This window comes from Canis aureus, chromosome 4 (genome assembly GCF_053574225.1).
Source record: "Canis aureus isolate CA01 chromosome 4, VMU_Caureus_v.1.0, whole genome shotgun sequence".
NCBI lineage: Eukaryota > Metazoa > Chordata > Mammalia > Carnivora > Canidae > Canis > Canis aureus.
Genome location: NC_135614.1, coordinates 71,783,466 through 71,811,380, shown reverse-complemented (window position 1 = coordinate 71,811,380; position 27,915 = coordinate 71,783,466). Strand labels below are relative to the sequence as shown.

Genomic DNA, 27,915 nt, shown 5'->3' with positions numbered 1-27,915 from the left:
TTTAGACTGAAAAATAAGGTATTTTTCTTTAACAAAATTCCAGAAACTATATCTTTTGTTCAAATATGCATATTTATTTTTATCGCCTTGTTTTATTGACCTGCCAGTTTTAGATTTCTTTAACCCTCCTCTTTACTTTGATTTTTTAAAAAGATTTTATTTCTTTATTCATGAGAAATAGAGAGAGAGAGAGAGAGAGAGAGAGAGGCAGAGACACAGGCAGAGGGAGAAACAGGCTCCATGTAGGGAGCCCGATGTGGGACTTGATCCCGGAACTCCAGGATCATGCCCTGGGCCGAAAGCAGGCGCTTAACAGCTGAGCCACCCAGGGATTGCCCCTTTACTTTGATTTGAATCAACCAATTACTTTTTATTATTCCACCTTTCCCTCTCAATAAATTTACTATTATTTTTTAATGGTTACCCATTGAGATTATAGCATGCATTGTTAATTAGTTTAAACAGAAACTATTTATTTTACCATATCCTCAACAATGCTAGACTCTTGACACTTGCACTTCATTTGCTTGCCTTACCTTTCCCTTTACTGATGTTTTTTCTATCTTTCAAGTCCCGTAACACATTACTGTTATTTTTACTCTATCAATTTGTATTTACCTACAAATTCACATTTTCCATTATTCTTCATGTCAGTGGTATCGTGATGGGATACTCTCTCTTCCTTCTAAGGAATTCTCAGTTTGTTGTTGGTTTTATTGTTTTTATTAATTTAATTTTTAGCCACAAGGTTGCTTGTAACAGATTCTTTTGACTTTTCTTTGCCTAGAAATTCTTTTTCACTTCTATTTTTGAAGAATATCTTGCTGGATTTATAAATTTTTACGTTAGCTGATATTTTCCTAAAATCTTTAAGATGGTTTCCATTATCTCTACTGAAATGTCTGATTATCAGTCTCACTATTGGCTCCTCTGAAGGTCAGATCCTTTTTCTCAGACTCCTTTAAAGATTTTCTTATCTATCTTTGGTTTTCAGCAATCTTACTATTCAGGTGTGGTTTTCTTTGTATCTATCCTGCTTAGGAAAAATAGAAATTCCCAATTCTCTGGGTTGACATATTTTATTAGTTTTAGAAAATTCTGTACATTAGCTCTTCAAAATTACTTCTGCCCAATTTCCTCTCTTACTTTTTCTGTTAATTCAAATATCAGATCCTTTTGTGTATACTGCAAATTTCTAAAACCTCTTTTCTATTTCCTCCATTCTTTTATCTCTGTGCTTTGGCTGAATATTTTCTAGTATTTTCTAGTTATCTGTCTTTCTGTTTATCTGGCTAATTTTCTATCTAGTGAATTTTTCACTTTAGACACCATTTTCCCCTTCAGAGTAGCTCTCAGATACTGCAATATTTTCATAGCAGAAAAGATTATATAAATAATATGTATGGTAAGAAAACACTGCGTAAAGACTATATAAATAATATGTATGGTAAGAAAACACTGTGTAAAAAAAAAAAAAAAAAAAAAGAAAGAAAACACTGTGTAAATAACCAAATAGGCAAGACAATCTAAAAAGCTTTTGTTCACCGATCTTCATCCAAAATGGTTTTACCGGTATTCCTATAAAATCCTCAAAATTCCGAAACATGATAAACAAGTTTTAGACTAAACTTTCAAACAGTATGAATTTTTTTTATTATTTCTATTGCATTTTGTTGTACAATATTGTAAGTACTTAAAAATGGAAGAGGATTTGTTAAACAGATTTTAAATTAAATTGTAAGATTCCCTAAGCTTTGAGACAAAAGAAGTTTATATATCTCTAAAGAAACTAAAAATTAAAAGTTAAATAACATATTAGTCAAAAATATTTGCAAAAATATGATAAGCAAAAGGTTACAGCCTTATATTAGTTTGCTGGGGCTGCTGTAACAAATACCACAGACCAGGTTGCTCAAACACTGAAATTTATTTTCTCATGATTCTGGAAGCTAAAGATCAATGTATCTTGAGAGAAGTTGTTCTGAGGTACTCTCTTGGTTCTCTCAGTCTTTATACAGTTGTTCATCTATGTATATTTGTGTACTAATCTCCTTTTCTTACCAGGACACCAGTCACATTGGATTAGGGATCACCCAAATGACCTAATTTTACCTAACTGCCTCTTTGAGGGGAGTATCTCTAAATACATACACGTTCTGTATGTATTTAGAGATACATAGAGAGATACAGGTACTGGGAGTGAGGGCTCAATAAATGAATTGGGGGTCACAATTCAGCCCTTAACATTACACTTGCCCATAGCAAAGTAGGGCCTACAACAACAAATAGAACCTCATAAGTGAAAGGCCTAAACAAACTGGGGAAAAACTACTAAAAAGAGGCCAAGAAAATGTACAAAGAATTTAATGAAGAAGCAAAATTGATAGACATGATATATTTCCTGTTTCTTAAAATCTGAACCAAATACGCTGAAAAAGATGTTATCTGAAAGAAAGCTTACCAAACTGGAAAGAAATTGCTTTTTAACACATTTATACCAAATAAGACAATACATTATCAGTGGAATCATAAACTGAAAACACTTTGTAAAATAAACTGGAAAAATGTGCTAGGGGCAGGATCTACTTTTGATGACTTATATTAACAAAATAACCTAAACTGTAAAATGGGCCATACATTATTTATAATGGTAAGGAACTGGAAACAAAATGTTCATAAAGGAGCAAATTTGTGTAGCCATCAAGATTATATAATATTTAAATATTTAAAGACATGCATAATGTACTAGTAAGACAAGGTAGAAATCCTAAAAATATATATATATTTTTAAATGTACATTTTTTAAAAGCCTAAATACATTTTAAAAATATATCTTTAAAAAGCCTATACATCAAAATTTTAACACCAATAATGAAAGTGCAATCACAGGTGATTTATTTCCCTCTCTGTGCTTTTCTGTATTTTGGAAATGTTTACAATGAATATGCATTACATAACTTGAGGATGGCTATCTATATATAGAATTCATGAATAGGAACAAAAGTTTATTGACTATTAATCCTGTTAATTCTAGAAAATAGTATTTTTGTAAATTAAGACAAATAAGTCTTAGAGATAGTAGATAATATCACTTCCCAATGCCAAAAACTAGTAAGTGGTAAAGCCAGAAGTCAAACCAAACCAGTCTGAGTCCAGAATCCACTGTGAAAAATGTTACTACAATTCTGCATTACAATTATTTATACAGAGGCAAAGGAAAAGGGGAGATTGGATACAAAAAATAAAAGAATAACTAAGCATTACTATCTTTATTTTATTTCTCCAGCCTCAAAAATGGTATGAATCAAAAGTGTGGAGAATTGCATTCTGGTTATTTCAACATAAAATGAGTACGTGAAATTATTATTTTTTCCAAAACAGTTCACTAGAAACACACATATCAAAAACCATCTATTTCAAAGGATCCAAACATATATAAAAAATTTTAACTATTGACACTATTAAACATAATTTAGTATTTACTTAAGATTTCCAGGTATTTAAGATTACTAGCATTGCCATTGTATGGTATATTATTTTTAAAAAGAAGAAGAATTGCTCATGTATTATGATCATTTAGACCCTGGACACATTCCAACTCAAACTTTTTTTTTTTAAAGGATTTTATTTATTTATTCATGAGAGACAAGCAGAGAGAGGCAGATACATAGGCAGAGGGAGAGGCAGGCTCCCCATGGGCAGCCTGAGTGGAACTCAATCCCAGGACTCCAAGGTCATGACCTGAGCCAAAGGCAGATGTTCAACCACTGAGCCACCCAGGAACCCCTCCAACTCAAACTTACTTTAAAAATTTAATTTTTAAAAAATATAATGATCAATTCAAACAGGGCAATTTTATATAATTCCCATTTTACTCATATTGCTCTGAAGGTTAAATGAATAGTTCTCCCCAGTAAGCAATAGACAGAATTAACCCAAACTTTAAAAAAACAAAAACAAAAACAAAAACAAAAACAAAAAACAAAAAACAAAAACATAACCATTTCACAACATGGTCTTTTCAGAGCACATTTTAGAAACAGGTTTTAAAATAAAAAGTACAAGTGCTCTTGGCTAAGGAATCACACTTCTAAAATTCTATTCTGCACAAAAAGTACACAAGACTGTTACTATACATTACTTAAAATAGCCAAAAGAAGTAGGAAACATTTTTTAATGGTGGAATGACTAAATTACAGTATGTTTGCATGCATATGTACAACTATGTATATATTGTATACATTCACATTTATGTGTGGATACATCTACACATATGTATGTATCCACACACATACATGACAGCTATAAAAAAGTAGTAAGTCCATATTTCTACAAAAAGAAAGGATTCTGATACATTGGAAAGTGGAAAAGTGCAAACTCTAAGTCAATATATGTCATGATCTCATTAAAAAAACCTTCGCACATATGTAATAAATGGTAAATAAACTGAGTACTATATTAAACACATTTTTTCATTTAGCTCATTTAATCCTCACAACTCCATGAAATACACACACACACACACACACACACACAATCATACCAGAGAAGGCAAAATACTTTCTAGTGATTACCTCTAGAGGGTATTTTCATCACAGTGGGGAGGAGGATGGGAAGGTTATGTGAGAGAGGACTTTCACATTTTACCATATCTTGTTCAATGCCATTTAATTTTTTATATTTAGCTTATGCTATTTTTGAAGTTTTTAAAAACCAGAATAAAATCAAGATTCCTTTGGCGCTTTCAATATGAATACAGGAGATTAAATATAGAAAAAGAGAACTTTTAGAATGTAAAGAGCTGAAATACTTTCATCTTTAAAAAAACAGGTCTTTAGATTATAAGGATGTTCTCAGTTTTAAAAATAGGATACTAAGATTATATTCATCAGCAGTCTGTTATACACATTACTTTATCTAGTGAAATGATGTCAGAAGGCAAGCATGGGTGTGTGACATTCACATGGTTATAGGATCACATCACTAGCACCCTCTCTTCCTTCATACTTTTTAAAAGGAAGTTTAATTCTGCAAATGAGTTCTACACTATACAACATTTTAGATGCATTAATCTACTAAATTAAGTTAATTCTAATAGGCTTATACTTAAAACAAATAGTAGTACTACAAAAACTCCTATTTAAAATACAAAATCTGTGATGAACAGGCACTAAGGAGGGCACTTGGTGGGATGAGCCCTGAATGTTATACTATATGTTGACAAACTGAATTTAAATGAAATAATAATAAATTTAAAAATAAATTAATTTAAAAATTAAAAATAAAATTTTAAAATTTTAAAAAATAAAAAATCTTCTCAATCTAATATAAAACCTTTAACTGAACACTTGTTATATTCCAGGCTTTAAAATAAAGAAAAATATAAGAGTAGAAAAAGAAATACTACAGGTTTGTGTTTAAGAAACTTAATTTAATAGGATAGTAACCCAAAACAAATAATAACAAAAGGATAAAATTTAGTAGAGACACATAATCTGTTATAGGAACACAGAGAGGGTACCAACTAATTCCTAATGAGTCTAAGTGGCATCATGAATATTTTTCTTATTTTCTTATTCTATATATATATATATAAATATATAAATATATATATATATATATATATTCTATAGAGATTTCTTGTTCCACAGAGATATTTGTAGAGAATTCTGAGAATTTCTAATTTTACTCTATAAGGACATGAACTTACAGATTTTATAGAAAAACCAGCTATGAAATGTTTATGATCCTAGCTCTCTACCAACATGGAATCCAAAGATATATTATATTATGATTAAATTTAGTAAGCTTTTATTTTTGTACTATGTGTCTAAAGAAATTTTATTATAAATTTACAGACATTTCTTTACAACAGTGGTTCTTAACCAGGGGCAATTCTGCTCCCAGGAAACATTTGGCAGTATCTGGAGACATTTTTGCTTATCACAACTGGTGGAGGTGCACTACTGGCATCTAGGGGGTAGAAGCAGAGATGGTGTTAAATACACTACAGTGGAGAAGAGAGCCTCCTAAGAGAAATAATTAGCTGGCCAATTATGTCAGATTACGAAGGTTGAAAAACTCTGTTACAGTAGAAGCTTACTAATCTGCAACTATTAAGCAGACTCATGTCCTTAGAGTTAGTCAAAAGACCAGAAAAGTGGCAAAAGATACTTAAGCAAACAAAAACAAACCCCAGGTTAAAAGGTGCTATCTATTATGAAGTACATATTATATGCCAGGCACTATAATGAGACCTAGCCTCTAATGGTATCAAGATTACCTGAGTAAAGAAATCTGCTCAAGACTGCCTGGCTAGTTAGGGTCAGAGCTGGGCTAAGTCTCGATCTATATGATCTAAAGTCTATGCTTTTCCTATTGTTATCACCAGGTAGCCAAACCAATTTTACAAAGTCCGAAGTTCACTGACTTTACTAATGTGAGAGCCCCTCAGACCCTGCCTTAAGGTTTATTTAGTTCCTTGTATCATAGACAAATTCTAGTGAGTCTGGTTTTCTGGTCTTTAAATCCATAAATAATTTATAGTAGCAAATAAAAGGAATGCTCTAAGCTGGCACAAGGGCCAGAGGGAAATGTGTAAATTATAATGAGAGGATAGAGCAAAACAAAAACAAAATAGAACAGAAAAATCCCCAAAGCCTAGGGCCTTTATTAAGGAGAGAAATCATTCTGTACTCTACAGGGCTACAATGGGGGAAGAGGAGGCAAGCAGGAAAGAGAAAGAAGGGAAGGAGAGAAAGAAAAGAGGTTAGAGAAAAATGAAGAGGGAGGAGGGAAAAAAAAGAGAGCAGAGAAAGAGTGAAGGAGAGAAGGGGGAGAAGAGACTGGGAAAACACAAATCAAGGAAAGACCAAGTGAAGAAAACAAGTTAGTGAAATACCATGGGAGAAATTCAAAGAGAAACAAGGAAATGGAAAATGGAAAAAAGGAGAGAGCAACCTGGCTCTAAGAGAACCTAGGATCAAAACAAATGGAGAATGCAGAAGGGAAAAAGAAAAGTGTCCACTAGATTCCTAGACATGAATGTTTAAATTGCTCTTATTCCAAAAAGTCTCTCTGTATATATGTACTGTCCATTATGGTTGGTATCTACTAGCCAAAGGTTGCTGTAAGTCCTGTAAAGTTGGTTACTCTGAATTGAGATGTGCTATAAGCATAACATACATACTTGATTTCAAAGACTTAGTATAAAAAATGTTAAATATTTCATTAATATTTTATACTAATTACATCAATGGTAATTATTTGGATATACTGGATTAAAGAAAATGTATTATTAAAAAATAATTTCACATACTTTCTTTTCCTTTCGAAATATAGTACTAGAAAATTTTAAATTATATTTGTGGTTCACATTACATTTCTACTGGAAGTTACTGTTCTTGATTCTTTTTTTTTTTTAATTTATATTTATTTATGATAGTCACAGAGAGAGAGAGAGAGAGAGGCAGAGACATAGGCAGAGAGAGAAGCAGGCTCCAAGCACCGGGAGCCCGACGTGGGATTCGATCCCGGGTCTCCAGGATCGCGCCCTGGGCCAAAGGCAAGCGCTAAACCGCTGCGCCACCCAGGGATCCCACTGTTCTTGATTCTTAATATTGTTTTAGGACCCATACTAGTGCCAGAGTGACATAAAAAAAAATAATAATAATAACTGCCATCTTTACATGTATTCCCAACTTTCAGAATCCCAGCTGGCAAAAGATGTGGAACTATGTATCTATCTGTCAATTTGATTATGACAGGAACCATAAGTTCAAACAGGACATAAACACACATTAAATTGTTTTTAACAGTTAAATCAAGGCAAGTGGTAAGACTTACTAGAGTTAAGAATGGTGAGATAAAACTGGGAAATTTAATACAAGGGAGTGAAACCAGGAAATACAATTTACAATTCTGAAAGAATTTTGGATATAAAAGACTTGACATTATCTGATGAGCATATTGAAGAAGTATGCATTTGAAGACTTTCATTACATTCATTAAAAATGGAAAGATACCTAGGAATTTTTTGAAAAACTCTTTCTCAAGCACCTATTCAATGTTTTCAAAAGTCATTTTAAAAATATCACTCTTGGGAGGATGCCTGGGTGGCTTGGCAGTTTAATGCCTGCCTTCGGCCCAGGGTGTAATCCTGAAGTCCCGGGATCGAGTCCCACATCGGGCTCCCAGCATGGAGCCTGCTTCTCCCTCTGCCTGTGTCTCTGTCTCTCTCTCTCTGTGTCTCTCATCAATAAATAAATAAAATCTTTAAAAAATAAAAGATTAAAATATCATTTTCTTGTCCCACATATAAAATAATTTTCTCGTTTGTTACATAAAAAAATGTGCCAGAATATTCCAAAACTTCACTAAAAAAAAATAAATGCAGGGATCCCTGGGTGGCACAGCAGTTTGGCGCCTGCCTTTGGCCCAGGGCGTAAGATCCTGGAGACCCGGGATCGAATCCCACGTCGGGCTCCCAGTGCATGGAGCCGGCTTCTCCCTCTGCCTATGTCTCTGCCTCTCTCTCTCTCTATCATAAATAAAAATAAATAAATAAAAAATAAATAAATAAATAAATAAGAAAAATAAATGCATACATACTTGCTTCTTTAACTATGAAATAAAAACCTAATCTATTTTATATTTATTGCACATCACCATATTGAAAAAACAATTCTGTTACATAGTGACTATATTCTCATCTTTTATTTCTGTGAAGTAAAATAAATCTCAAGCCATAGGCTAATTATTAGATAGCAAAGAATTGGAACATTGTGGAAGAATTAAAAGAGTACTACTCAAACTTTAATGTATACATAAATTCACTTGAGAATTTTTATTATAATGTAGATTCTGATTCAGTAAGTCTGGGGTGGAGCCAAACATAGTAATTTCAAACAAGCTCCAAGTAATTTCAAACAAGCTCCAAGGTGACACCAATGCTGCTGGTCTATGGATCATACTTTTAAGGGATTAAACTATGTAATAAATCCCAAATTTTAAATGTAGCAGAACAATGTATATTGAGTCAACTAAAAAAAAAAAATTTTTTTCCCAAGGGAACCATTCTGTTTCCTATTTACGGCATCACCTCAAATAGAGGCATTTTAGTGTTTATAAGAGTTGGCTGTCCAGCAGCATTACCAGGCTCAAAAACATACATTCCATCTATCAAAGTCAAGAATTCTTGGCTTCTAAAAAAGATCAAGTCAATATTTATTTGGGATGAGAGTCCCTGAATTCATCCCGGGCTCTAATTGAGATCCAGAAAATGGAAACAGAGTATCAGAGAAAAAAGAGACATTGTTTTAATATTTTTCTTGGAATTATGGGTAGGCCTATAAAATGCAACACACACAGGTGCTTATGTATGAGCATTTATTATATATTATCACATAAAAATGAGTATTAAAAAGGTAAAAGAAACATATGTGAAAAACAGTGAAGACCAGATTATGGACTTCTTAGTGACTTTTTTTCTTTATTCTTTTTTCTGAAACTACCAAATCTTCTACAACAAGCACACAATACTTTCATTATTCAAATACACTGAAATTAATAACACATGGCAAAATCTATGAGAAGTGTCAGAGGAAAGCACTAATGTTAGGTGACTACTCAAGAATTTCTTTTTAATGATAGCTAGAAAGTGATCTAAGGTAAGTATAATAAGGAACAAAGATTTTAGATGAGTTACTTACCTTAGTAAAGTTATTCAGATGGCCTAGTTTTCTCATATTTGATACTCCTTGCAATTTGGCCACATTTTGGAGAATCTCCCTTAAGTTGTCAGAAGGTTCTAGAAGAAAAGACAAGACAAATTAGCATAATCTTAGAAAAGTATTTTCCTAGACAAACACATAAAACATGCAGTATTAAAACTCCACAACTTTGGCTCTTGGTTTAAAATCTTCTTCTCTATCTCAAATCCATCTACTTAGGTGACTTCAAAGTCCATGTGGATGACTCATTAAATGACCTTCACACCTCTACTCCACTTATACCTATGGTGTATCACTACCTGGAATTATTTAACCACTAAATCTTAAATTTCAACATCCAACTATTACTTCTGGCTACAACAAGCGTCAATATACTCGAATCAACCAAAAAAACAGGACAAAATATATGAAACTATAATTCTCAGAACACTCAACATCAGGAAGTAAACCATAGTGATCCCTGAGAGATGAGAAACACACAAGTGTGCCCTACAATTGCCCCAGCTAACTGTCTTAAGTTTCCAGGCTTTGGTGCTGAAAGCAGAAATCCAGGCAAACAGTTTAAAGACAGAGCTCAGGGTCCAAGGAGATCAAGAAGAACTGGAAAAGAGCATTACACAAGAGAACTCTGAAGATCCGCAAAGGGGCACCTCAGGTAATCCATATAGCAATAACTGGTGTGCATGTGTGAAGAAATTAGCTACTCAAAAGAATTAAAAGGAAAGTAGCCTGTGTTCACATATGACAGGGAGCAGTGGCTGTTCCTAACAGCCGGACTGAAAATCTGTACAGTTCATGTGCATTGGTTAAAGAGTATTCAGAAACATGCTTGGTTAAGGTAGTAGGGAACAATCAGATATATACTAAACACTTCTTTTATGCCCCCTACCACATCTTCAAAGCAAGACTTGAAAGAATTCAAAGATTTCCAATAACTGTGTCTCAGACCAAAGGTCAAGATTTATAAGAAATGAAAAAATATGAAGTACTAACAAGTCAAAATTCACAATGTTTAAGAGCCAGTCAAAATTTGTCAGACATGCAAAGCAGGAAAATATGATCTATAATAAGCAGAAAAATTAATCACAGAAAATGACCCAGAACTAACAAAGATGTTTGAATTAGTAGAAAAGAACATTAAAACAGTTTTTATAACTATAGTTTATATGTACAAAAACTTCAGGAGAGGGATGAAAGGTATAAAAATCACTCAAATTGAATTTCTGGAAATTAAAACTAGGTCTAAATGAAATATGTCAGATGGGAATAAATGCATAACTTTTATAGAAGATAAAAACTGCAAACTTAAAGACAAAGCAATTGAAATTATCTAAAATGTAATACAAAGAGAAAAAATAAATGAACTTCAGAGAACTGAAGGACTTCAAGTAGCCTAATATAATGACAAAATGTATTAACAGTAGACTTCAAAGGAAAGTAATGGAGGACAGAAAAATTATTTTAAGAAATAATGAATGAAAACTTTCCAAAGTTGATGAAAATAAGCCAATAAACCTAGGAAGTTCAACCAATCCCAAGCATAAAAACATGAAGAAAACTAAACCAAAGTACATAATCACATTGCTCAAAACCACTGGCAGAGAAAACCTTAAAAGTAATTATACTATAAAAAAGTTACATGGAGAGGAACAAAGAAAAGGTTAGAGCAAGATTTCTCATGGGAAACAAGGCAAATGAGAAGATAGTAGAGCAACATCTTCAAAATACTAAAAGAAAATAAATTGCTTTAAAAATGTAAAAACAAGGGCACCTGAGTTGCTCAGCGGTTGAGCATCTGCCTTTGGCTCAGGGCATGATTCCAGAGTCCGGGGATCAAGTCCCGCATCATGGTCCCCGCAAGCAGTCTGCTTCTCCCTCTGCCTATGTCTCTGCCTCTCTGTATCTCTCATTAATAAATAAAATCTTAAAAAAAAAAAAAGTAAAAATCTTAGCTCACTTGCTTTACAAAAATGGGCTATAGCCACGTAAGTAGTCCTGTGGTTGATAGTCTACCAATCTCCCTGGAATAGAGTGTCAATTTCCACAGGCTGCTACAAACTCTTTTTCTAATGTACTCAGCATCCTATTTCTTAAAAAAAAAAAAAAAAAAAAAAGGACAAGCTAAAGAAGAAGAAAAAAAAGTATAAAGAGTATCACATTGCTGATATTTTAATCTAAGAGCCATGATAACTTTGAGGTTTTTATCTGTTAAAACAAAGCCAAAGAACTATTTGTTTTGAATTACTGTTTTTCTCAGCAAATGAAACTGCATTGTCCTATTTTACATTTAGCTTGCATCTGCCTATTTTCCTCCATTCTGTTATACTCAGTGTTAGCCATGACAACCACAAATTGGTTAGTGCCAAACCACTAAGCACACTACATATCCCAGCTATTTCCAAGCACTTTAAAATTGCTACATACTGAGATCTTTTGATTTTAGAGTATCTCCTACAAATTTTGGATGATATATAAATATTTTTAAATTCCAGTGTAACTCAATCTAATGTTGTTGAGAACATGTCTTTGTAATTAGTGACTTTGAAGTTATCTTAAAAGTGGAATAAAAACAGCTCATCACTAGGTGGAATCAGATTTCACTAAAAAGAACTGCAAGGGCCCATGAATAAGTCAATGTTAGTATTTAGTAGTATCTTTTCATTATTATAAATGGTATCTGGAAAGATTAAAGAAGAAAAATTATAAGTAAGCCAATGGTGTCAAATGATTAAACTATATTTGAGAACTTTTATACAAATTTTATAACAACCCTCATGGTATTTAGAACCTACACCAGTAGCAAAATCAGAGTTAAAGTCATTAAAGCTAGTGTGAAATTCACCTAATGGAAATGTGTAACTAACCAGTTCATATCAACTTGTAAAGATTTTCAGGCACCAATGCTTCACTGAAGTGATGACACAGATATTATTATGTAATGATCTGATTGGGCCAAGAGTTAAGATCATTAGTCTGTAAAGATTTATTCTTCACAAAGGTTTGTAGATTTCATTATTGGCTATTTTCTAGGTACAAACTGATTATAGACATTTTTGAAAAACCACAACCTTGTAACAAAAATAAAATCTCGTATAAAATCTGAGTTCATTCAGTCAACAAATAATATTTAAACATTTATTATAGTCAAGTACTATTTTAGGTGAAATGTATCAATCACTGAGCAAGAGACATCCTTCATTTAATAAAGCCTAAATACAAGTGGAAGAAAACAACAGTAACAACAACAAAAAATCTCCATACGCACAATCTGAAAATCAACAGGTGGTAAGAAGTCAACACTGGATCAAATGTCTGCCTAATGAATAATGACATAAAATGAACATAACACACAAATAATACAGGTGTTACAGTTGTCAATCTAATTCAAAATAAACCAGCCTTTCTCCTTCCTTTTCCTTACCCTCCTTATTTTTTACATAATTAATTCCTAGGAACCCCCAACTACCAACAGCTTTCAAAGTTTCCTCATAACATATTTGCTGAAAAGCAAGCTGTTTCCTCCCAGAAACTATGGTACTTCCTAAACCGATTCAGGGCCATTTACAATGAAATACTATGTAATGCTCATGTGCTACAATGTTCCCATGTAAATAACAGGTTAAAGTCCCCTGGAAATGAAATCAGAAATCCTTGGTTTCTTCCTTACCTGCTAGATCAGGAGTCTGCAAACTTTTTCTGTAAAGATCCAGACAGTAAGAATTTTAAATTTTGCAGGACATAAAGTCTCTGTTGCAACTACTAAACTCTGCTGTTGTACCAAAAAAGCATTTGTACAATGAACGTGGCTTTATTTCAACAAAGTGGATTATAGTCTACCAACCCCTGTACTAGATAGTCAGAACTTAAACTAGGAGGAGTATTGGGAAAACCAAGCTCAATGTGGTTTTTACTGGGTGCTGGAGCATATGGGGAAGAAGCAAAAAGAAATTTAGGAAAAAGTTTACCTCTTTTGTTTTTCCTACTCTCATTAATGTTTCCAATTTAGCTTCTTCAAAACTATCTACTGATAACAGTGCTATGTGAGAAATATAAAGCACAAATGAGATAATCAGGATATTTAGGAAACCCACAGCTGCCTAAGGGGAAAAAAATTGTGGCTGGCTGGCTATAATGGCAAACCATTCAAAAGCAAGGAAGCAAAACACAAAAGAACCAGTAGAATGGCAGGGGCTCTTTTCCTCTTATTGTGTAACTTATAAATCCTGAGTGTTCCTGATGAATCTCTCCAGGGGTAATGGAATAACTGTAGTCAATTCTAAATATCTAGTGATTTAGTATTATTTAATAAACACATATGCATATACACATACATACGAAAAACATCAAGAGAAAACTACAGGAGACAAACCTTTTATCTAGATCAATGTATCTACATACATATACATATACACTCATTTCCCTCCAGCCCAATTCTCCATGTAGGTGCACACACACAGATGTATATACTTGTGCGAGTAAACATGTATTTACTTTAAAATGTTTTCAATATTTACTGGTTTGTAACATACTGCAATAAAGTTTATATATCTTTACCTGTCAATAAACATACAACATACAATTGATTTTTAAATAAATTAAGGTTCAAATACACATAGTAAATGACCAGAAATTACCGGCATACAGTTATTTGGGAGTATCGTAAACAACTATGGAATGAAAACACCTAGATTTGAATCAATTTATTCACCTACAAACCACACAGCTCTGGCTAAGTCACTTAATCTTGTGGGCATCCAATTTTTCCTACCTATAGTGAAAATACTAATTACTTACCTTGAAAGCACTGTTAAAAGATGTGAGGTGCTCAGCACAGTGCCCAGCCCATAACAAATACCCAATAAGTAGTAGAAAATATAATTAAAAAAATTTTTTTTGTAAAAACAATTTTTATGAATTGTGAAAATTTTGTGCTTGGCCCAAGTTAAATGTTCAACACTCACATTGGTTTGTTTAAATTATTGAGTTTTTATGTTTTAAAGCATTACTTTTATGATCCAAGATTTGTTTGTTTGCTCATTTTCTTTTAAAGATTTTATTTATTTATTCATGAGAGAGAGAGAGAGGCAGAGACACAGGCCGAGGGAGAAGCAGGCTCCATGCCAGGAGCCTGACGCGGGACTCAATCCCAGGACTCCAGGATCATGCCCTGGGCCAAAGGCAGGCACTAAACCACTGAGCCACCCAGGGATCCCTTGTTTGCTCATTTTTAAGGTAGAAACTGTTATCCTATTTGCCTTCTTGACAATTTCAAAGAGGAATCAGAAGTGGGAGCAGAGTTGAACAATATTTTCAGTCATTTATTTGTGAATATACCTGAAAAAATGCTAATAAGCAACAAGCTAGTGAAGTAGGGGGCATAAAAATTTAATATGACAATGTTAAACTTGACTAGATAAACCAGTAAGTGCTTAATGTCTTTAATATTATCTAGGATTACTGGAAGCAGACATTAATGATTAAAAGTATATGGGAATTACTATGGTTGGTATTACTTTTGCAAAAGCCAGCAGCAAATCTGTCCCCCTCCACAAAGACACTGGGAAAGCATCTTCTCACCCTTACTCATAGATCAAAAAGTTGAGGAAAAACTGCTTCAAGCCCTCACACTTCCTGAAACTCTAACAATTATTATTATCAAAGAGATAATTTAGTAGAGAAAGGATGTATCCCACTGATAGCATCCTGAGAAAAGGACTTTCCTTTTACCTCTAATGCAGAGAACTCAGAACTTCCAGGAGAGCCTGCTTTAACCTTTGGATTGCATAGGAGAATATTTTTTCTTATACCAATGACAAAATATGCCCCTTTCTAACTTTCATCCATTTGTTCTGGTGTAACCATATGGAATGCAACAGGTATCATCTTCCCTCACATACTGAAAATGTTTCCTCTCCATAGCACGTAATAATCTTTTAATCATTGACATATTTTAAATATAAATACTGTAGTAGACATGTGCAAGGAAAATCTATCAATTACTACTGCCAGCGAACCACTTTAATTATAATCTAAAATGTTAGGTTTATCATACTAAAAACTGAAAGTTTTCACACAGAGTTGTTTTAGAAAATGATGGACCTGAAGCATCCTCTGAGAGGGAATGTTCTGGATAGAGGCATGGCTAATGGGTAGATGGCACTAGGTTTCTTGAGCCTGGTCTGCCCTCTGTCTAGCCAATTTGGGCAAAAATCCTTCTCATTCTCAAAGTCTTGCTCAGACAGATAAAGGTTTTCCCTAACCTATAAGCTCCCTTCTTTATGTTCCCATGACACATCCTTCATACCACTATTGTAGCAGTTATGATAGTGTAGCTATCGCATCTGCCTAGCTTTCAATTTACACCTATTGTTTCACTATAATTATTAATACTACCTCCTTTGACCCTGCAAAGTATCCCACATTGTATTGTAAATGAAATCACTCTAAGTATAGTTAGACTTCAACTATTGTTAATAAGATTTTCTTACATGGGGTGCCTGAATGGCTTGGTTGATTGTTTGACTCTTGGTTTTGGCTCAGGTCATGATCTCAAAGTCTTGAGATCAAGCCTCATGTCTGGCTCCCCAGTAAGTAAGTACAGAGTCTGCTTAGAATTCTCTCTCCCTCTGCCCCTCCCCCTGCTTGTGCAAGTTCGCTCTCTCTCACAAATTTTTTTTCTTATAAGACCTGCATTCTATTTCTTTTTGCCCAAGAATAGAAGAGAACACTTGCTGAGTTCTTATTCCCATGTCCTACTTGTATAAATAATGACGGCAGGAAGAGGTGAAGCAACTTCTACTGATCTGTAACATTTTGAGATTGTCTTCCCAATGACTGAGGGGTTCAGATCTCTTTCCATCCACTTCAATTTTGGATTGTCCAAGTTACCTCACCTCACACTTTTCCCTATTTATTCAAAACTACATCTTCCTTTTTAGAATTCCAAAGAACTGCTCATTTTAAGTGACTTCAAGGGGAAAAGATTTATATATCAATGGGGGGGAGGTCCTTGTTGAAGGTTATCATTTTGTACCTTTGACTGGATAAATTAAGTAAGCGATAGCTACCAGTTCGCTGATGTGACTGGTTTACAATGGTAGGAACAAAAATCATGTCTTCAATTGGTTTACTACAAGCATGTTATATAATAACTTTAAGATACAGGCCAGGATTGCTCAAGGTACAGAATATGAAAAATAGAGCCTGGTGTAAATGATTCCTTTGAACAGAACTTTTTTTTTTAAAGAAAGATTTTATTTATTTATTCATGAGAGACACAAAGAGAGAGAGAGGCAGAGACGTAAGCAGAGGGAAAAGGAGGCTCCCCATAGGGAGCCTGATGCAGGACTCAATCTCAGGATCCCAGGATCATGCTCTGAGCCAAACCATAACCACTGAGCCACGCAGGCACCCCTTTGACCAGAACTTCTATTAAAAGATGTATGAATATCTCTGAAACTAATAATACAGATTTGTTAATTAAAATTTTAAAAGAATATATAGTCTTAACAATTAGAATTATACATTCTATAATCTTTATCTCAAATCATAACTTTGAATAAATCATTAAAAAATTGGGGCATCTGGATGGCTCAGTCAGGTAAGCATATGACTCTGGATTCTGGCTCAGGTCATGATCTCAGGGTCATGAGATCAAGCCCCAAGTCAGGCTCTGTGCTGTGTGTGAAGCCTGCTTGAGATTCTCTCTCTCTCTGCCCCTCCCCTGCTTGCACTCTCTTGTTCTCTCTCTAAAAAAACTTTAATCTTAAAAAAATATAAATGGCTTAAAATATTTTTAAATTTAACTTTAAATGACAGAATATTCTTCCCAATGCCCCTAAAGAAAAAAATCGTAACATTAAGATTATATAATGGGAATAATATAGTAGGAGCACAGGTTTCCCCACTGGATTGTACATAACCATTTTACTACTTATATAATTAAAAATATAATTGTGTTCTATAAAGGATAGCTTTGACCTATTCTGGAAGTAGCTCTGTATTTAGATTTCTAAGTTTTATTCAATTATACATTTCAGTGATGACTATATGCCATATACTGTGCCAATGCTATAGGCAAGAAATATTAATAAACATAAGACATGGTCTCAGCCCTGGAGATCAAAATTAAATGAGAAAAGATAAGCACATAAACACTTAATAGTATATAACAGAGAGATTGGATTGTGAGAACAAAAGAAAAGAAAAGGGCCTGACAGAACAGACTTCACTAGACAATAAGACAAGTGAGAAAAAGAAACCTGTCTTTTTTTCACACATGCATGCCTGGCCTCTGACACAATGCCAGGCACAGGGTGGGTTCTCTTTATTGACAACCCAATAAAGACCCACTGAAAGAAAGACTGACAACAGGAGACATAAGATGGAAAAGAGCAGCATGATTAAACAACACAGAAACATGAAAAAAATGCTATTTTCCTTAGGAAACAACAAGAAATTCTGCATTCCCAGAAACAAGGTGATAGGGAAGAATAAAATAAAGGGAAGATGCATTCCAATGGCCTTATAACATATACTAAGAAACTTAGGAACCTTTGGGCAAAGGGTAATTACTAAGGGAAACATTTATGCAAGTAGACAGCATAATCAGTTCTGCGTTTTAGAAATTCTGACAACTTTGGAAAACAGACTGTAGGGAGGAGAAAGGCATGTTACAATATCTTCCATGCAAGAAACTTCATCAGTAATGAAACCAGAGATCGAAGAAAAGTAGAGGATTCTTACAGAAGGAAAGGTAGAAGGAGGAATCAAGGATAAATCCAGGTTTCTCAACTGGATAACCTGAAGTATGATACTACTTACTAATAGAGAATACTAGAGCAAGTATAGATTTAGGGAAACTTTTTTTACCATTTGTAGTAATAAGCAGATGCACCAGAAACAATAACAACAAACACCTCATAATGTTCTATGTTAAAATGCTAAGACAAAATAATTTGAAATTTGGCCTACATACATACAAAAGATACTTACAACTGGCCAGTGATTTTCAAATTTGTGTCCCTAAGAAATATAAATATAAAATATAAATATAAATAAAAAAAAATATATAAAAAATACTGATTTCAGAGCTAAACATGCCTAGAAAGGGACCCATAGTAATGTGCATTTACAGGAGGCACCCCAATGATCCTTATACACACTAAAAAAAATTGTTTTTAATATTTATTTTAGAAAGAGAGACAGAAAGTGAGTTCAAAGGCATGAGTGGGGGGAAGGGCAGAGGGAAAGAATCTTCAAGCAGGCTGTGTGCTGAGCGGGGAGGCCCAACTTGGGCTTGATCTCAAGATCCTGAGATCATGACCTGAGGTGAAGTCACGAGTGGGACACTTAACTGACTGAGCCACCTATGCACCCCAAAACACACTAAAATTTGAAACATGCAACAAAGACTGCCACAATGTTATAAAGTAGATTCTGATATCCCTTTGGATTATTTGATCTGAACTCTAAAGACATAATTAGCTCTTTTATGAAGTATGCTTCTGTATCATTTTCAAATAAGAATGATACACTACAAAACATCCACTGAGACAAAATAAATTACTAATACATATAGAGAACCTACAAAAATATGCTAATATTTTTACATGAATAATCTTTTAATGTCCATACCAACCATTTAAGGTAGGGTACCATTTTCATCCCCATGTTAAGAAATGAGTCACAAGAGACATTAGTTGCCTAAAGCCACACAAATACCAAAACTGACAACAGAATTTGAACCTAAGCAATCTGATTCTAGTTTCTACTCTTATTCCCCAGAATACAAATAATCACTCTACAGTCTGCCTCATCATACTGCCTTTCATAGGATAATGTACGTTTAGCATATACAAGTTTGTAATTACATTTACTTGTGACTGATACTTATCTCCCCACATTCTATTTTAGTTCACTTCTGTGTCATCCTAATACCTAGAACAATGGATGACACACAGTAATCACTTAGAAAAAAATTACTGAAAATATTATTCAGAAAATATTCATAAAAGCTTTGAAATATACCAAGTTCTGTTTCTTGATCTAAGTGCTGGTTTCACAGATGTTCAACTTGTGAAAATTCATTCAGCAACATACATATATATTCAGTTCTCTCAGTAAATTCAACAAATAGTGAAAAAGTAAAAACAGATTCGTTATATTATCAGATATTACAGAATACATTTATTCTCCTTTTAAAATAAACAGGAAGGGATCCCTGGGTGGCGCAGCGGTTTAGCGCCTGCCTTTGGCCCAGGGTGCGATCCTGGAGACACGGGATCGAGTCCCACGTTGGGCTCCCGGTGCATGGAGCCTGCTTCTCCCTCGGCCTGTGTCTCTGCCTCTCTCTCTCTGTGACTATCATAAATAAATAAAAAATTAAAAAAAATTCTTAAAAAAAAAAATAAACAGGAATTTGATACTTTAACTTGACTTTGCACAATATGGCATTTATAACAAAAGAAGTCCCCACCTCAGAACTCTGAATATAAAAATACAAGAATTTACAAAGTAATATTAACTTATAATTATAACAATAGCTACAGTAAAGATGTATGTAAAAGAGGAGTAAATAAAAAAGATCATGTTGCATTAAAATGTATCTATTTTACAAGTCTGGGGAAGCCTGAGTGGCTCAGTGGTTGAACGTCTCCCTCGTTTGCCTTTGGCTCAGGTCATGATCCTGGAGTCCCCAAATCCAGTCCCACATCGGCTCCCTGCAGGGAGCCTACTTCTCCCTCTGCCTGTGTCTCTGACTCTCTCTCTCTCTGTGTCTCTCATGAATAAATAAAATCTTAAAAAAAAAAAAAAAAAAAAAGGATTCCCCTAAACCTAACCAAAACAAATCTTGCTACTTCTAAATGAGAAGAACATGCAACCAAGAATCCTTTATCCAGCAAGGCTCTCATTCAAAATGGAAGGAGAGATAAAGAGCTTCTAAGACAGGCAGGAACTAAAAGAATATGTGACCTCCAAACCAGCTCTGCAAGAAATTTTAAGGGGGACTCTTAAAATTCCCCTTTAAGAAGAAGTTCAGTGGAACGTTCCACAAAAACAAGGACTGAATAGTTATCATGACGACACTAAATTCATATCTCTCAATAGTAACTCTGAATGTGAACGGGCTTAATGACCCCATCAAAAGGCGCAGGGTTTCAGACTGGATAAAAAAGCAGGACCCATCTATTTGCTGTCTACAAGAGACTCATTTTAGACAGAAGGACACCTACAGCCTGAAAATAAAAGGTTGGAGAACCATTTACCATTCGAATGGTCCTCAAAAGAAAGCAGGGGTAGCCATCCTTATATCAGATAAACTACAATTTACCCCAAAGACTGTACTGAGAGATGAAGAGGGACACTATATCATACTTAAAGGATCTATTCAACAAGAGGACTTAACAATCCTCAATATATATGCCCCGAATGTGGGAGCTGCCAAATATATAAATCAATTATTAACCAAAGTGAAGAAATACTTAGATAATAATACACTTATACTTGGTGACTTCAATCTAGCTCTTTCTATACTCAATAGGTCTTCTAAGCACAACATCTCCAAAGAAACGAGAGCTTTAATGATACATTGGACCAGATGGATTTCACAGATATCTACAGAACTCTACATCCAAACTCAACTGAATACACATTCTTCTCAAGTGCACATGGAACTTTCTCCAGAATAGACCACATATTGGGTCACAAATCAGGTCTGAACCGATACCAAAAGATTGGGATCGTCCCCTGCATATTCTCAGACCATAATGCTTTGAAATTAGAACTAAATCACAACAAGAAGTTTGGAAGGACCTCAAACACGTGGAGGTTAAGGACCATCCTGCTAAAAGATGAAAGGGTCAACCAGGAAATTAAGGAAGAATTAAAAAGATTCATGGAAACTAATGAGAATGAAGATACAACCATCCAAAATCTTTGGGATGCAGCAAAAGCAGTCCTAAGGGGGAAATACATCGCAATCCAAGCATCCATTCAAAAACTGGAAAGAACTCAAATACAAAAGCTAACCTTACACATAAAGGAGCTAGAGAAAAAACAGCAAATAGATCCTACACCCAAGAGAAGAAGGGAGTTAATAAAGATTCGAGCAGAACTCAACGAAATCGAGACCAGAAGAACTGTGGAACAGATCAACAGAACCAGGAGTTGGTTCTTTGAAAGAATTAATAAGATAGATAAACCATTAGCCAGCCTTATTAAAAAGAAGAGAGAGAAGGCTCAAATTAATAAAATCATGAATGAGAAAGGAGAGATCACTACCAACACCAAGGAAATACAAACGATTTTAAAAACATATTATGAACAGCTATATGCCAATAAATTAGGCAATCTAGGAGAAATGGACGCATTCCTGGAAAGCCACAAACTACCAAAACTGGAACAGGAAGAAATAGAAAACCTGAACAGGCCAATAACCAGGGAGGAAATTGAAGCAGTCATCAAAAACCTCCCAAGACACAAGAGTCCAGGGCCAGATGGCTTCCCAGGGGAATTCTATCAAACATTTAAAGAAGAAATCATACCTATTCTCCTAAAGCTGTTTGGAAAGATAGAAAGAGATGGAGTACTTCCAAATTCGTTCTATGAGGCCAGCATCACCTTAATTCCAAAACCAGACAAAGACCCCACCAAAAAGGAGAATTACAGACCAATATCCCTGATGAACATGGATGCAAAAATTCTCAACAAGATACTGGCCAATAGGATCCAACAGTACATTAAGAAAATTATTCACCATGATCAAGTAGGATTTATCCCTGGGACACAAGGCTGGTTCAACACCCGTAAAACAATCAATGTGATTCATCATATCAGCAAGAGAAAAACCAAGAACCATATGATCCTCTCATTGGATGCAGAGAAAGCATTTGACAAAATACAGCATCCATTCCTGATCAAAACTCTTCAGAGTGTAGGGATAGAGGGAACATTCCTCGACATCTTAAAAGCCATCTATGAAAAGCCCACAGCAAATATCATTCTCAATGGGGAAGCACTGGGAGCCTTTCCCCTAAGATCAGGAACAAGACAGGGATGTCCACTCTCACCACTGCTGTTCAACATAGTACTGGAAGTCCTAACCTCAGCAATCAGACAACAAAAAGACATTAAAAGCATTCAAATTGGCAAAGAAGAAGTCAAACTCTCCCTCTTCGCCGATGACATGATACTCTACATAGAAAACCCAAAAGTCTCCACCCCAAGATTGCTAGAACTCATACAGCAATTCGGTAGCGTGGCAGGATACAAAATCAATGCCCAGAAATCAATGGCATTTCTATACACTAACAATGAGACTGAAGAAAGAGAAATTAAGGAGTCAATGCCATTTACAATTGCACCCAAAAGCATAAGACACCTAGGAATAAACCTAACCAAAGATGTAAAGGATCTATACCCTCAAAACTATAGAACACTTCTGAAAGAAATTGAGGAAGACACAAAGAGATGGAAAAATATTCCATGCTCATGGATTGGCAGAATTAATATTGTGAAAATGTCAATGTTACCCAGGGCAATATACACGTTTAATGCAATCCCTATCAAAATACCATGGACTTTCTTCAGAGAGTTAGAACAAATTATTTTAAGATTTGTGTGGAATCAGAAAAGACCCCGAATAGCCAGCGGAATTTTAAAAAAGAAAACCATATCTGGGGGCATCACAATGCCAGATTTCAGGTTGTACTACAAAGCTGTGGTCATCAAGACAGTGTGGTACTGGCACAAAAACAGACATATAGATCAGTGGAACAGAATAGAGACTCCAGAAGTGGACCCTGAACTTTATGGGCAACTAATATTCGATAAAGGAGGAAAGACTATCCATTGGAAGAAAGACAGTCTCTTCAATAAATGGTGCTGGGAAAATTGGACATCCACATGCAGAAGAATGAAACTAGAACACTCTCTTTCACCATACACAAAGATAAACTCAAAATGGATGAAAGATCTAAATGTGAGACAAGATTCCATCAAAATCCTAGAGAAGAACACAGGCAACACCCTTTTTGAACTCGGCCATAGTAACTTCTTGCAAGATACATCCACGAAGGCAAAAGAAACAAAAGCAAAAATGAACTATTGGGACTTCATCAAGATAAGAAGCTTTTGCACAGCAAAGGATACAGTCAACAAAACTCAAAGACAACCTACAGAATGGGAGAAGATATTTGCAAATGACATATCAGATAAAGGGCTAGTTTCCAAGATCTATAAAGAACTTATTAAACTCAACACCAAGAAACAAAGAATCCAATCATGAAATGGGCAAAAGACATGAACAGAAATCTCACAGAGGAAGACATAGACATGGCCAACATGCATATGAGAAAATGCTCTGCATCACTTGCCATCAGGGAAATACAAATCAAAACCACAATGAGATACCACCTCACACCGGTGAGAATGGGGAAAATTAACAAGGCAGGAAACAACAAATGTTGGAGAGGATGCGGAGAAAAGGGAACCCTCTTACACTGTTGGTGGGAATGTGAACTGGTGCAGCCACTCTGGAAAACTGTGTGGAGGTTCCTCAAACAGTTAAAAATATACCTGCCCTACGACCCAGCGATTGCACTGTTGGGGATTTACCCCAAAGATACAGATGCAATGAAACGCCAGGACACCTGCACCCTGATGTTTATAGCAGCAATGGCCACGATAGCCAAACTGTGGAAGGTGCCTCGGTGTCCAACGAAAGATGAATGGATAAAGAAGATGTGGTTTATGTATACAATGGAATATTACTCAGCTATTAGAAATGACAAATACCCACCATTTGCTTCAACGTGGACGGAACTGGAGGGTATTATGCTGAGTGAAGTAAGTCAGTCGGAGAAGGACAAACATTATATGTTCTCATTCATTTGGGGAATATAAATACTAGTGAAAGGGAATATAAGGGAAGGGAGAAGAAATGTGTGGGAAATATCAGAAAGGGAGACAGAATGTAAAGACTGCTAACTCTGGGAAACGAACTAGGGGTGGTAGAAGGGGAGAAGGGCGGGGAGTGGGAGTGAATGGGTGACGGGCACTGGAGGTTATTCTGTATGTTAGTAAATTGAACACCAATAAAAAATAAATTAAAAAAAAAAGAAAAGGAATCTAAGAACAAACTTATTTAATACAATTAATAAAGTAACTACCTTTGCCCATTCAAATTAGTCAAATACACAACATTTTTAAATGAAAGCACCTTGGAATATAAAAAGAAAAAGGTAGAAATTCAAATTATCTACCTCCATAAAAATCACCTTCCTAATCCTTCTCTGCTCCTGTCCCCATACTTCCAAGCACTGTATTTATTCATGACATGGTTTCACGCCAGAAACCATTTCCCCAGGTTGCAAAGATGGATAAAGAACTAAAGCCAAAAATTATTTATCTTACCTAATAATTCTCTAATCGTTCCATCATTATTTTTATATGGTAAATGATTTGTGAATTTATAAAGATTTTCTAGTAAAGATGATTCAGGTGTTTTAGGTAGAAAACGAAGAGTAGCTTGATAGGAAAAAAAAAGTATGAAGTGCTTTCTTAGAATTCATTTCTTACCCTTTCTCATTGATGTCTATAAAATTAGACGTCAATGGAATGCTTGGGCTTATATCACAGTTATGAGATAACTGTGGTAGAGAACCGTAACAAAATCCACAAAGCACTTTTACTTTGTACAAGCACAAAGTATACACAAATACATATAGTACAAAGAAAACATTTACCAATCTACAGAAGTGGCTGTCATTCAAAGATCTCTTTGTCATGACATTTATTTTACTGTCATTTTTTGTCAGAAAAACAATATGAAAATTACTGTCTGCAACTAGAGCATTTTCTAAGATCGTAAAATTAACTAAAAGTAATTACCATACAAAGATTTAATCACGGATGTTGTGCTACAATCTCTATGTCTTAATCTACTATATTTACAAAGATACCTGTAAAATTCAATAATTTTAATTAACTTGCAAATAATGTGTACATTTACATATATGTACTTATGTACATAACTCTGTTATAAGCCTAAGTATTCCATTGATGTCTAATTTTATAGTGAGAAAGAGATGAATTCTAAGAAAGCACTTCATACATTTTTAATTAAAATAATTTTAATTTCAATAATTTTCCACAGCCCCTTAATTAGAAATCTTTTATTACATGAGAAAAATCCTGTTCGCCTCTAAAACAATGCACCCATATAAATGAAGCCTGTAAAAAAACAGCTCAACCTAAAGCATGAGACAATTGTAATATATACCCAGCCTATTAGAATTATTTAGAAGTTAGTTGTACTGTGTGCTTGTACAGGTACTTTTACGGTTTTTTGTTTGTTTGTTTGTTTTTTAACGTTTCTATTTTTCTCTACCCAACATGACTATTTATAGTTCAGATCATTTGTCTGACAGGTGGCTTCTATGAGTGTAATGAAAGGCTTCCCTCTTTGAAACTAATAAAGGAGCAAAAGGGTACAAATCACTTTGGCTGTGGGACATTTCATTTAGTGTGGGTTAGAAATCTGTTACAATGTTATCTAACATTTCCATTTGTATTTTTATTCTACATTTTATCTCATTCTAATATTTCTACGATTAAAACAGTTATTCATTATTTATCATTCATCTTTCTTTCCCTAACTAGCTCTTTTACTTATCTTTAAAAAAAATGCTTCTACCAGTCTTTTCCATTTTTGAAGTGACACTATTTCTTTCTTTTACCAAATCTCTTTGAAATTCAAGCTAATTAATTCTTACCTCATCACCTCTTAACTTCATCGATCTAGGCCACTGTTCCACTAAACTTGTCCCCAAGTTTACTACCTGCCCAATGCAAGGGCTTCTTCTCAGCTTTTCAAACTCCCTGGCCTTTCTAAGATATTAGCCAAATCCACCTTTCCTCCCTTGATGTTTGTAATTACACTGCCTTGGTCGTCCTTTTTTCCCACTGTTCCTTGTATGTCCCCTTAAAGGTGTATTCCTCCTTCCACTTCATCATACCCTTTAACACATCCTGAAAATGAACTATTGGGACTACATCAAAATAAAATGTTTCTGGGATGTCTGGGTCGAGCAGTTGGTTAAACATCTGAATTGGTTTCAGCTCAGGTCATGATCCCAGTGTTGTGGGATCCCTGCATGGATCAGAGCCCCTACACTGGGCTCTGTGCTCAGCTTGGAGTCTGCTTAAGACTCTCCTCCCTCTGTCCCTCCCAACTCTGCTCTATAAATAAACATTAAAAAATTAAATAAATTTTTAAAAAACTAAAATGTTTCTACACGGTGAAGGAAACAATCAACAACACTGAAAGGGAACCTACTGAATGGGAGAAGATATTTGCAAGTGGCATATATAATACAGGGTTAATATCCAAAATATATAAGGAACTGATAGAAGTCAACACCAAAAAACCAAATAACCCAATTTAAAAGTTGGCAGAATATATAAACAGATATTTTTCCAAAGAATACATATAGATGGCTAATGGAAACATGAAAAGATGTTCAAAATCACTTATCATCAGGGAAATGCAAATCAAAACTACAATGAGGTATCATCTCACACCTGTCAAGATGCATAAACCAACAAAAGAAAAAAACAAATGGTGGCAAGGATGTGGAGAAAATGAATACTTCTTAAAATGAATACTTCTTGCACTGTTAGTGGGAATGCAAACTGGTGCATTCACTGTGGAAAACAGTATGGGAGTTCCTCAAAAAAATTAAAAATAGTGGGATCCCTGGGTGGCGCAGCGGTTTGGCGCCTGCCTTTGGCCCAGGGCGCGATCCTGGAGACCCAGGATCGAATCCCACGTCGGGCTCCCGGTGCATGGAGCCTGCTTCTCCCTCTGCCTGTGTCTCTGCCTCTCTCTCTCTTTCTCTGTGTGACTATCACAAATAAATAAAAATTAAAAAAAAAAAAAAACTTTAAAAAAAAAATTAAAAATAGTACTATCCTATGATCCAGTAATCACACTACTGGGCGTTTACTCAGAAAATGCAAAAATACAAATTCAAAGGGATACATATAACTCTATGTTCACTGCAGCATTATTTACAATAACAATATTATAGAAGCAACCCAAATATCCATCGATAGGTAAATGGAAGAAGATGTGGGGTACACATATACCTTCATATATGTATATATATAATGGAATATATGT

General features: G+C 34.7%; 1 protein-coding gene across 5 annotated transcripts in view; it reads right to left on the bottom strand.

Moving 5' to 3' along the window:
* The window catches only part of RICTOR (RPTOR independent companion of MTOR complex 2), a 117,267-nt gene that overhangs the window by 66,855 nt on the left and 22,497 nt on the right, over positions 1 to 27,915 (bottom strand). For 4 of the 5 annotated variants that reach the window (XM_077896148.1, XM_077896150.1, XM_077896152.1 and 1 more), the window contains one exon: positions 9,711 to 9,808. In XM_077896148.1, coding sequence (XP_077752274.1) covers positions 9,711 to 9,808 — 98 coding nt within the window. Of the gene's footprint in view, positions 1 to 9,710; positions 9,809 to 13,398; positions 13,428 to 27,915 lie in introns of all 5 variants that reach the window. The other variant, XM_077896151.1, reaches the window with a different exon arrangement.